This window comes from Lupinus angustifolius, chromosome LG15 (assembly GCF_001865875.1).
Source record: "Lupinus angustifolius cultivar Tanjil chromosome LG15, LupAngTanjil_v1.0, whole genome shotgun sequence".
In the NCBI taxonomy this organism is placed as follows: domain Eukaryota; kingdom Viridiplantae; phylum Streptophyta; class Magnoliopsida; order Fabales; family Fabaceae; genus Lupinus; species Lupinus angustifolius.
The window spans coordinates 15528935-15542427 of NC_032023.1; the positions used below are offsets into that span (position 1 = coordinate 15528935).

General features: G+C 30.0%; 1 protein-coding gene across 4 annotated transcripts; it reads left to right on the top strand.

Moving 5' to 3' along the window:
* LOC109328554 lies at positions 4324-9589 on the top strand. 4 transcript variants are annotated; one of them, XM_019562067.1, is made up of 6 exons: positions 4324-4549; positions 5161-5202; positions 6919-7416; positions 8646-8792; positions 8901-8943; positions 9207-9589. In XM_019562067.1, the coding sequence occupies exons 1-6, from the start codon at positions 4445-4447 to the stop codon at positions 9215-9217; spliced, it is 846 nt and encodes a 281-aa protein (XP_019417612.1). In that variant the 5' UTR covers positions 4324-4444; the 3' UTR covers positions 9218-9589. The 4 variants fall into 4 exon arrangements, with proteins under 4 accessions (XP_019417612.1, XP_019417611.1, XP_019417613.1 ...); XM_019562066.1 differs by lacking the exon at positions 8901-8943 and having other exon boundaries at positions 4330-4549; XM_019562069.1 differs by lacking the exons at positions 4324-4549; positions 8901-8943 and adding an exon at positions 5021-5053.

Here is a 13493-nt window from a genome sequence, read left to right on the forward strand (position 1 = left end):
GAAAGTAATGAAATAATAATAATAATGAATGTTTAAAATTTACATATATTAAACTTTTATTGACACAAAATAATGTATGAAACAATATTTGACAAAACAAATTTATGTTCCTAAAATTAGCTTTGTTGTATAGTAGTGTGGTTCTATCTATACCACAAAGCTAAACGGCCTTTTGTTTGAGGCAAGTTTCTATAGAGTTCCTTTTTCTTATCAAAATCCTTTTTTTCCTAAATAAAGAATTTAAGAGTATGTTTATGAGTTAAATTTAAGAGGAAAATATTAAAAGTGAAAAATTTTAGAATCATTTCACATATTTATTTGATGACTTTTAAATCTTATCTTCCTAAAAAAATAGGACCCAAATGGACCATAATCTTATAGTATTCTCTTATCTGAGTCATCTTAAGAAGAAACATGCCATGCCCCTTTATTTCTCAAAAAAGAAAAAAAAACGGCATATGCATCTCTTTGAGTTTCTTTTAAAATAGAATGAATGAAATTCTTTGCAGCTTTCTTTTGCTCTGTTTACTTTACAACCCAATTTCATATTCCCCTTATCCTCTCAGACTTAAAGAACACTACGGTTTCTACATTGCACAAATTCTTCCATTTTTATTATTACTTAACACACGTTTTTGTTAGTGGTGAAATTATTTGAATCTAGCTGTACTAAGCTTAATCACAATAGAAAAAGATTTTTATTTTAGATTATTTTAAAAAAAATTATTCCCAATTGCTTATCTGAAACTCGTTCTTTACTTTCTTTTTTTGGGTACTATATTAGTGGTGTTCAAATCCAGATCGGTTCAACAATAAAATTGAAAACCGATCCAAAATAGACGGAAACCGCAAAAGCCGAATGCATTTGGATCGTGTTAGGCTTATTTTTTAAAGACCGATTAGTCAGGTCTGGATTTTGGTTTCACCTCTTGGATCCAGACCGGACCAAAATTGTATGTAAAGTTTAAGTGTATAATATTTTTAAGTGTCTTCTAAACTTAATCTTAAGTTTCAACTCCAAAATTGTACCTATATTTTATTTGTTATATTTTATAACACACTTATATATATGTTGCTATGTTTTAAATCATATTGATTGTATTTGATACACTTTTTTAGTACTTAAACCAATCTCACAACCAAATAAAGAGGACTCAAGTGTTATTCTGACTATGTGTTTCATTATCAATTTTATTGTTGTGAAAGTATTATTGTTATTAATCATCGGTGGAACTAACTGTTAAAATTACGTTACCGGTACTCATATTATTGTTATTGATATCTTGTTGTTTTGTTGTCTTGTTATTATTGATATCTTGTTGTTGTTGTTACTATTTTTACTTTTATTATTATTGTCTTATTGTTTATTACTATTTTATGATGTTGTTTACTTATACTATTGTTGTACACATTTTAATGTTGTTTCAATGTTGTTTAAAACTATTTTTATTGTTGTTTTAGGCTTAATATTTAGTCATTTTTATGAGTTTTGAATATAACTGCAATTTTAATATTTATAAAAAAACCCGATTCAAATCAAACCGAAACGCATATTATATTTGGATCGGATTGGATCAGACATCTTAATATAAACAGACCAGACCGATCCAAACCGCATGTTAATTACGTGTTTGAGTCGGATCATTTTTTGCCTAAAAATTGATCCAAATGGACTGCGAACACCGTCTATCTAGTTATTTCTTCATATTTTTATAATTAATTGACTTCTTTCGGGGTGCATGACTACTTCTCACGATAAGTGTCACTTACAGGAATATAACTATTGACATTTTTGTCATTCTGAGATCTAGCAATATATTACACCACTAGACCAACGCTATTCTATACTTTTATGGTTGCAATTGATAAATGGACAAAAAATTGGTTGATACTTTGTAAATTAATGTTTTTCAAATGTTGATGAACAGGGCAGGCCACATCCGAAGAGAATTTGAATAATCTGATGATTCTGATCAAATTGGAACACAGAATCTATCTCAGAATCTAATTTGTTCTTTTTTACTCTAATTAAGTTATTATATTCAGGAGAAATTTTGACAAGTGCAAATACTAGCTTAGTTACAAATTGGAGGATTTGTTTGATCTTGGTGAAAGCTACAAAGAGATTAAATAGCCCCTCTTGTAAATATATCTTATATGAAAGTCATGGGTGTAAAATTTTAGGGTTGCACACTTGTCGTTCCACAATTGTGTTATTTTATATGTCATAAATGTGTTTGGTTGAAAAAATATATTTACATTAAAAGTTTAATTATTAATTATTTTTTCTAATCAATTATAACTCATAAAACATGAGTATCACTAAGTGGGAGATTGAAGTATAATCTGAGTTTAATCATTACCTGCTTTTAATTAGAAACCAACATATTCCATTAGGAATCTGAAAAGGACTTCATGGCACTATTAAGCTGCAAGCTATGACTTTATTATTAGGCACAATAGCTTCACTAAGTAGTTGGCATCTTTTCTTTCCTTTTCTCTGCTAAATTTATCTATTAAAAGACAAATTCTACTTAATTTAGGTCTAAGAGTTGATTAATGAGCTAATGTAACACAAAGTTTTGGTTCATAATAGATAATACCATCCTGGACCACTGTTTCTGAACTCATCATTCCATGTATGATGCATTGATGCTTTCATTTACATCTGAATATAATATGAATATGATAAAGAATTTCCTTTAATACTTATCATCCAAGATATAAAAGTGTTATATGAATTTAGTTGCAAATCACTCAACTTGAGAAGGGAATAAGGGAAATGATAGAGGGCAAGAAGAATCTGGATCTCCCATACTAGAGGGTCTAGTACTAATAGAGATAATGATATGTGATATCTAAAAAAATTAATAGTATAAATTTTAAATTATTTTTTTTAAATTATTAAATTATTTTTGGGTCTCACATTCAATATTAGACCTCCATGATTTTTGGGGTCTTAAAGACTTTGTTTGAGAATTTGGTTTCGAACTAAGGAATTACTTTAGAAAGTCTATCCTTACTTGGAAATTAAATTGAATAAAAGAGGGTAGAAGATTTTTAAGGGTTTTCGAAGTCTTTAAAACATTCAATATATATATTTTCATTGTTAATTACATTTTAGAAAATAAAATAAAAAATATTTTTATATTATTATTACTTTACTTTTCTCATCTAAATTTCACACTCTAAAACAATAGAGAAAATTACCTTCAATTTTTCTTCCCTTATTCAGTCATGTTTGCCCATTTATCCCTCTCTTTATCCTTTGCTCATAATTTCTAAACATATCCTAAGAGGCTGTTAGGCTTGTCTAACTAATAATAATGCTAAATTTAAAACATCTAAGTCTCTAAAGACTACCTATGTTGGGCTTTACACATATATTTTCAAAATCTATTATAGATTAAATGGCAGATTAAATACATTCAAACATAATGATAGTTTGGTTGAAGTAAACAATAATAATTAATGACCAACCCATATAAAATATATAAACCTAGCAGGACCAACTTTGGTCCCCACAACTTGCGAATTATGAGAAAAATATGTATGCACTGAAGTTTTATATACTGTCATTTTATTGATTTTTTAATTATTGTTGACTTTTCAAAAAAGGTAATATAAACGAATTGTAGATGATAAAGTATATGAGTATAAATTTTTACACTGTCGATGTAAATATTTTACACTCGTGAATTATAGGAAATGACTTACCAAAAAATGAATTAAAAAAGCAGAACCCAATCAACTAATTTTGACAGATTAATTGAATTTACCTATTGGATCCAACTCCTTTGTCTTCTATAATCATATGAATGTAATTTGAACCAATTGTTATACTGTCCTTCTGTTGCACTCATTGATGAGTGATGATTACTGTTCATCTCTCAAGCCCACCATTCACCACCATTATGTCCACACTCTCATAGTCCATTGATTTTGGCATAGTTCAAATGCAATTTGCATTATAATAGTAATATAGAAATATTTAATACTTGATAGAAAACAAAATCCTTTTTCTCTTTCTCTATAAAGTGTATGACAACAGACATGGGACACTGCCATTATAAAATGGTGGGGTCCTTTTCCTATCTTTGTCTTTATTTAATATTTTCTTACATCATATTCTCAAACTCCTACAAGTGTGAATGTTCAAGCTTAATTTACTTTCCTATTTAGTCTATAATATAAATTTGTTATCTCACATTATATCTTGACTAAATAATAAAACAAAAGAATGATGATAAATGTTTAATTTTTTTAATTGATGAGGAGAGAAAAAATAATACATCATCCTTGTTGTTTAGTTGGTATCTTTATATAAATTCACATTCTTCCTTCTCTTAAATCATTCAATTCTCAAATAACTCTAACACCTATTTGGTCTAGCTCTCACTCAAGCTTAAGATTTTCCAACGAGGTGTTTCTTTGTTTTGGAGAAATGTATGCAGAGACAGGTCTTTTCTTCCCATACTTGCAGAACTTCTCTCAAGATCTTCATCAACTTGAAGAGTACTGCAAAACCCATAAAACTAATGTTTCATTGGTACTTCACAATTCCTCTCTTTGTCTCATACTATCTCTGCTTATTCCTCTGTTTTTGCTCTGTTAATCTGCATTTCTTTGATGGGTTTGTCCTTATATTGGGTAAATTTTGAAACTTTGTTTCATTTGGGTTAAATGGGGCAGCAGAAAATAGGTTACTTTGTATTCTAGAATTAAGCTAAGTTTTTTTATGCTCCTATGTCTATATTTGCACTTAAATACTTTAATTCCAAAGTTCTAACACTTCAAATTTGTCTAAAGTATTGTTTTTTTTGTTGTTTTTATACTTTGCTGTTCCTTGATTGATAACTAAGAAGAAGAAGAAGAAAAACTAATGACCAAACTGTTTAAAATGTGATATGTGCTTTTTTCATTGATTTTTTGCACTTTATTTATATGATTTTTTTTTGTTTTTGCACTTTCCCTTTCTTTGTGAGTGTTTTCTATAGTGATAGCACAAGTGGAAACAACTGGGGTTTGGATTCATATGCTGGATCTGGAAAAGGTGTGAGAAAAAGAGTATAAATAGATAGAACTAACTACTTTGTGATAGTTCCGTGTTCTATAATCTTTCTTCCATATCTTTATTAAGTTCCTTGTGTGAACTCTCAGTGGGGTTTGTCTTTTTGTGCCGCACTGAAGGAGAAACAAGAGGTAAAGCCCTTTTATTCTCCACTTTATAGTAAGGGGAAAAGGTTAAGGAATGAGGTTTGGTTAATGCTCAACTTAGTTTTTTTCATGTTATTGTCGGGCACTAAATGCAGATGTGGAAATATACTTCTATTTCTGCTCTTGTTAGAAATAGGTTGTTTCCAATATGGTGTGGTTTGCTGTTTTGGTCTTCGAAAATTGCAACAATGATTTTGAAGCAAGGGCTTTTTTGCCTCTTTAATCAGGGAAGGTGCAACACACTTTAACATTTTTTCTTTCCTTTTTTGGTATTGCGTCAAGGTGGCGTTCAAGCCAACTTGCATACAATTTTACTAATCCACCTCCTAGTCCAATCAAAGGCAGGAGACTAAGTAGTGTTTGGTGCGCGGACAAAGTAGGATGAGCAAGATAAAACAAGATGTTATCTATGGTTCCGCTCCATTTGGTGGTCTTTGTTCTGTAACATTCTGTTTATATAATATGCCAAACACAAACAAAACCCCATTGTTATGTTCTGTCCTGTTCTGACGTAGTCTACCAAATACGATTCACGGGGACATTCCTTATAGCTTTGCTTCAATTAGTTGGAATAGTTAGGATTCAATCTTGTGCAGTTGAAGATATCTTGTTATGTGTGTAATTTTTTTCTTCAAATAACCTGAATCTAGCCGGCCCTTCCATTCCATATGAAAGTTCATCACAATATCTATTGGCACCTTTGATTTACAAGGCTTCTGTTTTGAATTATGTATTTGGTTATTTGATTTTGTATGTGGTATTTGGTTTGTACTGAAATGAAAAGGTAGAGAATCCCGGTCTTTTTATCTTTTATCATTTATAGTTTTAAACTACAATATAATATGCTCTGATAATAAGGGGCCGATTCTTTTTCCCAAACTAGAGAGTTTTGCATATTTCTTATGTTGTGCTTGAAATTCTGAGGTCCTTGCTCAAGCCTCTTATTGTCTTTTAGCCTTTTCTATTGCATCACTATCTCAAATAGATCCTCTCTTCCTTTTTTTGTTCATTTTCTCCTTTTCTCTTTCTGAAAAGTTGTGGAACAATCTCTATTTGGCGTGAATAACATCTATAAGCCGTGCTTTGGTTGGCTTGCAAGTGGAATCTTTTGCCCATTCTAAGAAATCCATTACCTAGTGGCTTTAAGAACCACTTTACTTTATGGAATCATGCAACTATTATCATGAATACTTTTAGCATCCTTGATCTGAATAATCCCATCTTAGTGCCCAACTCTCCATTATAGGTTAATCACACTCATGGTTAAACATATTTCCTGTTGGAAGCAAGTGTTAAAATTCTCATAACAATTGAGTATTGAATATTGACTTAAACATAAATGTGCTGCTGATAGCCTGATACATTTTTTTTTGGGTGGTGATGGTGGGAAGGAGAGGGAAGTGTTAATAAATATAAGTGCCCCAGTATCGAAGTCAATGTCCATTCCTTTAGTTGTTATTACGATTTATTTTGCTACAATAATATTTAGCATTGATCAATTTTTAATTTTTCTATCCTGTCATAATTTTATCTAGTACTGAATAAATTATTCAATATCTTGTCTATTTTTTGTGTGTTCTGAATAACATTCTGTTTTTTTTCATTACATTCTGGTTCACCATTCTTTGTTTATATCTTTGTTGGCTCTTGTAATTAAAGTTAATTATTTTTTTTGTTTATTTTCCTTTGTCTTTAATGCAGAGCGACTTTGTTCAGTCTTCTGCCATGTCAGAGTACGATTTTGCGGCAGAAGGAGATCTGTTCAAAGCACCTGAACCAATTATCGAAGAATCATTCATGGACCTGGATCCTATGACAGCAGCAATCTCAATGATGTCTTGTGGAGAAGGTGTCTCGTGTCGAGGACTTCAATCCACAGACATTGATGTTCTTCAAAAAGAACAACTTCTAAGTGACATGTTGTATGAGTGCGAAAAGGATCTCTTAGAAAAGGCTGCAATAGAATCACCACTCTCTCAGATTTTGGAAATCAAGGTTCCTTCTTTGAACATGGATGAGTACTCAATTCAAGAAGACAAACCATTTCCTGACATGCCGAAGAGTGTAAGTTCAGTAAGCTTGAGCTCATTGGACTGGATGCATGGAGCTGCAATGAAGCCAGCTTTCCTTGATTTCCCAGGAATAGATTTCAATTCAGATTATGGCATGCGAAGATCATTTAGTGAAGGAGATATAAAGGTCTGACTTAATCGATTCACATCGTGGCTTATGCTTTTGATAAATTTAATTAAACCAATTAAGCAGCACTAATATAAGTGATAAAGGTATCTTAAAATTTGACTGCTACATGATACTATTGATATCTACCTTAGCAAGGATGATACTTAAAATATGTGTTGGGTCCCTGTCTGAATCTTCTTCCACCTCAATATAGAAAGACTTAACTACATTTTTAACTCAATCAAGAAGGAAAAGTTTATCTGAATCAATCATCTGTTATCATCTCTCATGATTTAAGCAGCATGAAAAAATATGAAATGATCGCATGACTTAATCTGATTGTTAAATTAAAAATATAACAAAGTTTGCAATTTTTTGTTATAATAGATCATGTAATTCAAAGCTTGGTTTTAGTTTTATGCAAGTGTATATTTGGATTTCTCAAATGTCAAAACCTGTATGTGATCAGAAATCAAAAGGCTGTTATCAAAATACACCCGATTCTTTTTATGAGAATGTTTATTTCGGCATCCCTATATTAATTGCCATGTCACCACCTACATGATTGATTTTTTTCTCAATTAGAAGTGTAGTACACCAGAAATGCTGATGAATTATAAACATGTTGTGTTTGACCCAAACAATATTGAAGGATGTCATCCTAAGTTTTCTATAGTGAAGATATAATAGATATATGACAGATATGTTTCAGATTTGTTAAGGTAAGTGAGATTTGTTTTAAATAGGGACCTAGGAAGTATGATGGATTGTTTAAAATATTTGCGAGATTTGATTTGAAGATTTGTTTTGTCATGAATAGTAGCTGGTTGAAAGTCTCCATGGCATGGCGTCAAGCAGCATATTCCATTGATAATGACATGTTTGAAGATTTGTATTTGTTTTTATGCTTTTCCGATTACTGTTACTTATGCATGTTTGTAAAGTCGGGAATGTGGTATTCTCCAACTAGATTAATGGCGATGTGGTATTCCCAACAAGATTGAAGCAGGGTGTGTGCTATTACCTGCTTTGCCATTAAATATTTAACACAAACAATTTGGGAATTATAATTTTCTGTTATTTATTCCTCATTTGGGTGAATAAACAAGACAAAACCAGTGATTTACTCTAATATAGTATACAGATCACTTAACTGGATGAATAAATCTAAATGCACTGAAAAATCTTTAGATTTCTGGTCATTTCCAGAGACGGGGCTGCAGCTTGATTCTGTTTTTTTGTGACAGGCTCTCGGTAATGGTAGTTTGAACATCGTCCAGTCTCCCCGTGAGAGGCCCTTTCTTATCAGCAACTGCACCAGTGAGGAACGCCAAGAAAAGCTTTCCAGGTACAGGCATAAGAAGACCAAGAGGAATTTTGGGAGGAAAATCAAGGTAACAACGCAATTACCATCCCTCTAATATTGAAGAATATCATGAGTAGCAAGGCTTGAAAATTTCTGTAGAATGCATTGCTTTATATAACTTGTGAAAGTCTTGCAGTGCTATATGATGGGATGGAAAGAGTTATGGATAAGTATTATTGGTTAGTGCTTCCTGCTTAGAACATGATTTTCAACTTCGACTTCTGTTCCAACGGTTTTTATAAATAAAAAATCATACATTCCTTTGGCGTTTTCTTAGGATCAGTGCAGTAACTAGCACCTTCAGTAACCATGCATAAGAACTAATATGATTTTAAGCTGTTCAGTTTGCATTAAAAACTGTTTTCTTATGCAACCAAGTTTCACTAGCACCATTTTCGTATCAACAGATTCCGAACTCAATAATGATATGCTTTGGTTTCAGTATGCTTGTAGGAAAGCTCTTGCTGACAGTCAACCAAGAATCCGTGGAAGATTTGCGAAGACCGAAGAATCCGATGTCAAAAGGCAATAACTCTTAGCCGATCAGAAGAACGAAACTAGGAATCAAGTAGCCATGTCTGTTCAAGTTATATGGAAGAGCTCAGCAGAAATATGTGCTTGGGAGTTCTATAAGTTGAACAGATATTGCCAAATAAACTATAACTTAAAACTCCTTAGGATATTTCATCTCTTATCTTCTGTAATAACCTTCTCTGTAGACAGAAATTACCTTCTAGATATGTAAGTAGGTTTGATAAATAAAATGAAGGGGAAAAGGTTCTATGTTCATATATGTAATGTAATGGCAATGTTTAGTTTCATTAATTATTTTTCTGAAAAGGGTGTTTCTATCTGTTTGCATTATCATTATTTCCCTTCTGTCTCTTCAGCTATTAAGTTTTAAGGTTAAGATTAATGAAGGCACAATATCCATTAAAGCATTGAGGTTCTTTTTCAGCCAAATGTAGATTATTTTACTATATAATGAAGCTTTATATAAACATTAAACTCCACTTATATAATGTATCAAAATTGTCTTCACGTGGGCGTCAAATTACAACTTTATATTGAAAAAGGCTAGAAGTACAATTGAGAAACTTCATGAGGCTTTCACTTACTGACTTTTTTTTTTTTTTTTTGGTAATACCACTCCCCTCACCTTTTTTAATAAGTAATTAATCATTTTCGTGGTTTGTGGTTGTCCTTCCTAAGAAGTGTTACTTCCAGGAATCGAACACTCGACCTTAGGATCCAGTGGAACCTTACATCACTAAACCAACACCTTGTTAGTTTTCACTTACTAATTTTGGGATGAGAGATGTAGCAGCCTTAATCCATAAGCTAAAGAACAATTTACAAAAAATAGAGGGGTAATGATTCAATGAATAGTAAAAAGGACAATGTAAATGACGAGTGTAGATGATGAAAGAATTGTTGTTGTACAACAATGTCTGGCAACCAGTCGAACGTTTTAAAGTAGTTTTAGGATGTCGTATGCATACCAACCCATTAGGAATTGATTTTATGCTTAGTTTTCTTTTATATTTGCATTAGACATTAGACATGAATTGTAATTAAATTATTACCAGTTTAGTGAGAGTTTCCACTCCTGGATTATATTTATTGATCTCATCTAGGATTCTTAACGTGACATCACACATCAATTTATCAATCATCATCATTAATTATGATGCTCATCATTATACATCCCCTTTGATTTCTTTATTGTTTTAGTAGCGCTTTTGTTTGATTAGGCTAATCATAATTTAATATTTTTATGTACTACTAAGAGTATTATCTTATAAATTAAAAGCTAATTATATAATTATCTCTTCCAATAAATATCAATTATATAGGTCCGGATAGAATTTTATTCAAGCAGATCCAGAAACAATTTGTAGAAAGGTTGATCAGATCAAGTTTGGTGGCGAGGTGGATCATTGAACTGATATAATAATTTTCCTTTTTCTTCTTTTTTATTACATATATTCCTAATGAAATGTGTGCAATGGAAAAAATATATATGCAATATATCATCAAACATCCATATATAAATATCATTTTATATTGATACATAAATATAATTAATACAAATGAATGATATGTTGAATTATATATGCAATACATAAATATTACAATCTTCAAATTATTGTTAACTTTTTTAAATAAACTCAAATACTAATTATTATTATTGGCCTATTATACTAAATATGTACTATACTAAATAGTAATTCTAAAACACATGCTATTCATATTCTTTTTACACTATTGATATCATGATATGAATATATCAATTATATATCTTTAATTATTAATTACATTCATAATATATCTACAATTTAAATTAATTATGTTTTTTAATGTAAACAACTATCTTTTAATAAATATTTAAGATTTTACTAGGTGTGTGTATATATATCATGTACAATTTTAAATATTGTTTTATTTGTTTTAAAATTTAAATTACATGCAATAGAATACTTGCTACTTATTTGTAAAACCACTCACTCATCTAAGGTTTCATTTGCAAGTTGAGTTTTGAAGGGTAAGAAATGAAAATGAAAATGAAAATGAAAATGAAAGACTTTAAAGTTATCTCAATAGTATATTTCATGACTTTCAAATATTATTTTTCTCTTCCTCCCTCCAAAATTTAATTCGCAAAATTATTCTCAACTTACATTTATGTGTGAACATAATGTTGAAAACAATAAAGATGTGTTTGGTTTGAAGAAATGTTTTCTATTTCTTATTTTCATTTTAAAAAGAAAATTCATTTCCATGTTTTCATATCCTCAAAACATATTTTATTATCATTTTTATTTTCAAAATTATTTACTCTAAATTTCACAAACCAAGTCAATTACCTTGCAATTAACTCAATTCTAAACTTCAATCATTAAAGTAGTCAAACCAATGATTACAAGAATGTTTTCATATTTGATATTTGTCAATCATTAATGTTTTCTTTTTGAGCTGATTTTATGTAAGCAATGCATTGAACTCCTCATTTTTTAATGTTTAAGATTATGAATATGTTTTAAGAAATTATTAAATGGTATAAAAAGTAGATACACTTGGACTAAAATATGAACTAAAAAAATAAATGAAGAATCATGGTGTGAAAAGAAGAAGAATAAATAATGGTATAATTGGAAAGTAAAATATAAATGGCTATTTGATTCCCAAAATATTAAAATATATGAAATAAGAGTTTAAAGTCTATGTACTATTAATATAAAGTTTTTTACACCGTTAAAACTCATCGTGCACGTTGATTTGTATTATTTTTGTTTGAGAGTCAATGATGGTTAACCTAAAAATGATACATGATTTATTGAAAGTGTACAGAATATTTATACTATCAGTATACACATATTAAATCTATGAAATACCATGAAAAAGTTAAAATAAAGAAAATCGTCGTTTGTTTCAGAGTATAAAATTTAGAAGAGTGAGAGGATAAATTAATAATAATGTAAGAATATTTTTTATTTTTCTTTTAAAAATGTAATTAACAATGAGAAATGAACAATAATATATAATTATATAATATTACTAAAAATATTTAACTATTTTTGACATTTTATTTATAAAAAATTAGGGAACTTTAAAAATAGATATATAAAGGATTTTGAAGGGTTTGAGAGACCCTCCAAAATCTTCCCCTCTTCAATTAACAAGAAAAAAGTTTTCCAAAACCATTCTCTTTCCTTCCCCTCCAAAACCTCATTTCGAAACAAAGCCTAACATATATGTAATAATAAACAACAAAAATAAGTGTGATGAATGTCTTGTTCTATACTTCTACTTGTAACGACCCCGCGTTTGTACTGTTGCAGTGTCTTATTGTTCCGCCATTACATGCAACCCTTGATATTGCTATAATACTTATATGATTTCTACTTTACTCAATTTCACATATTATAGACCAGCTTTGTCATAAATAAAAGTGTACCGCATAAAACTGAGTCTAATATACCAGAATCGATATCAGGTTAACTAAGATTATATTACTATGATCTCCAATATATTTATTCACAAAATAAATTTCTCTTAGAAAGAAAACACATGTTTGATGAGAAATTCTGAAATTTGGTTGAATAAAAGCATCGTAGTTATAATTTGTATTTAATTATATGAGAATCATGGAATTCAACAGTTAAACAATTAATATATAATTCCTCAATTCAAAAGATTCTATCCATTACTCTCCAAAACAAAGAAAGTTGAGACATATGAACCAGCTCATAACAACCTCTCACAATGATGAAAACAGGATGATGAACATTCAAAAGTTCAGAACGTTCACTCACGATGGCAGGTTACTTTTATACTACTAAGTATCACCTCATTGTTTTTGGATAAATAATTAATTTTTTTAGGTGTATGATTGTCCATTCAATAAGTATCAATCACCTAAATCAAACTCTTAATCTTTTTTGTCATATTAAGAATCTAACAGAACTTTAGATCATTATATCAGTACTCACTACTTACTTTAATTTCACCTTTTTTTCATCCCTTCAACTATATGAATTAATGTTATCCATTCTACAAATTATTTTCAGCTTTCCCATTTTAGCTATATCCTCTATAGATGTTCCCGAACTGGAACAGTGCCTTCCATTTTACAACTAAATCATTTTCGTTTGGTCTTTTTGGGATAAAAACATCACATAACAATTAAATATACACATATCTCTCTCGATATATACACGCAGTACTC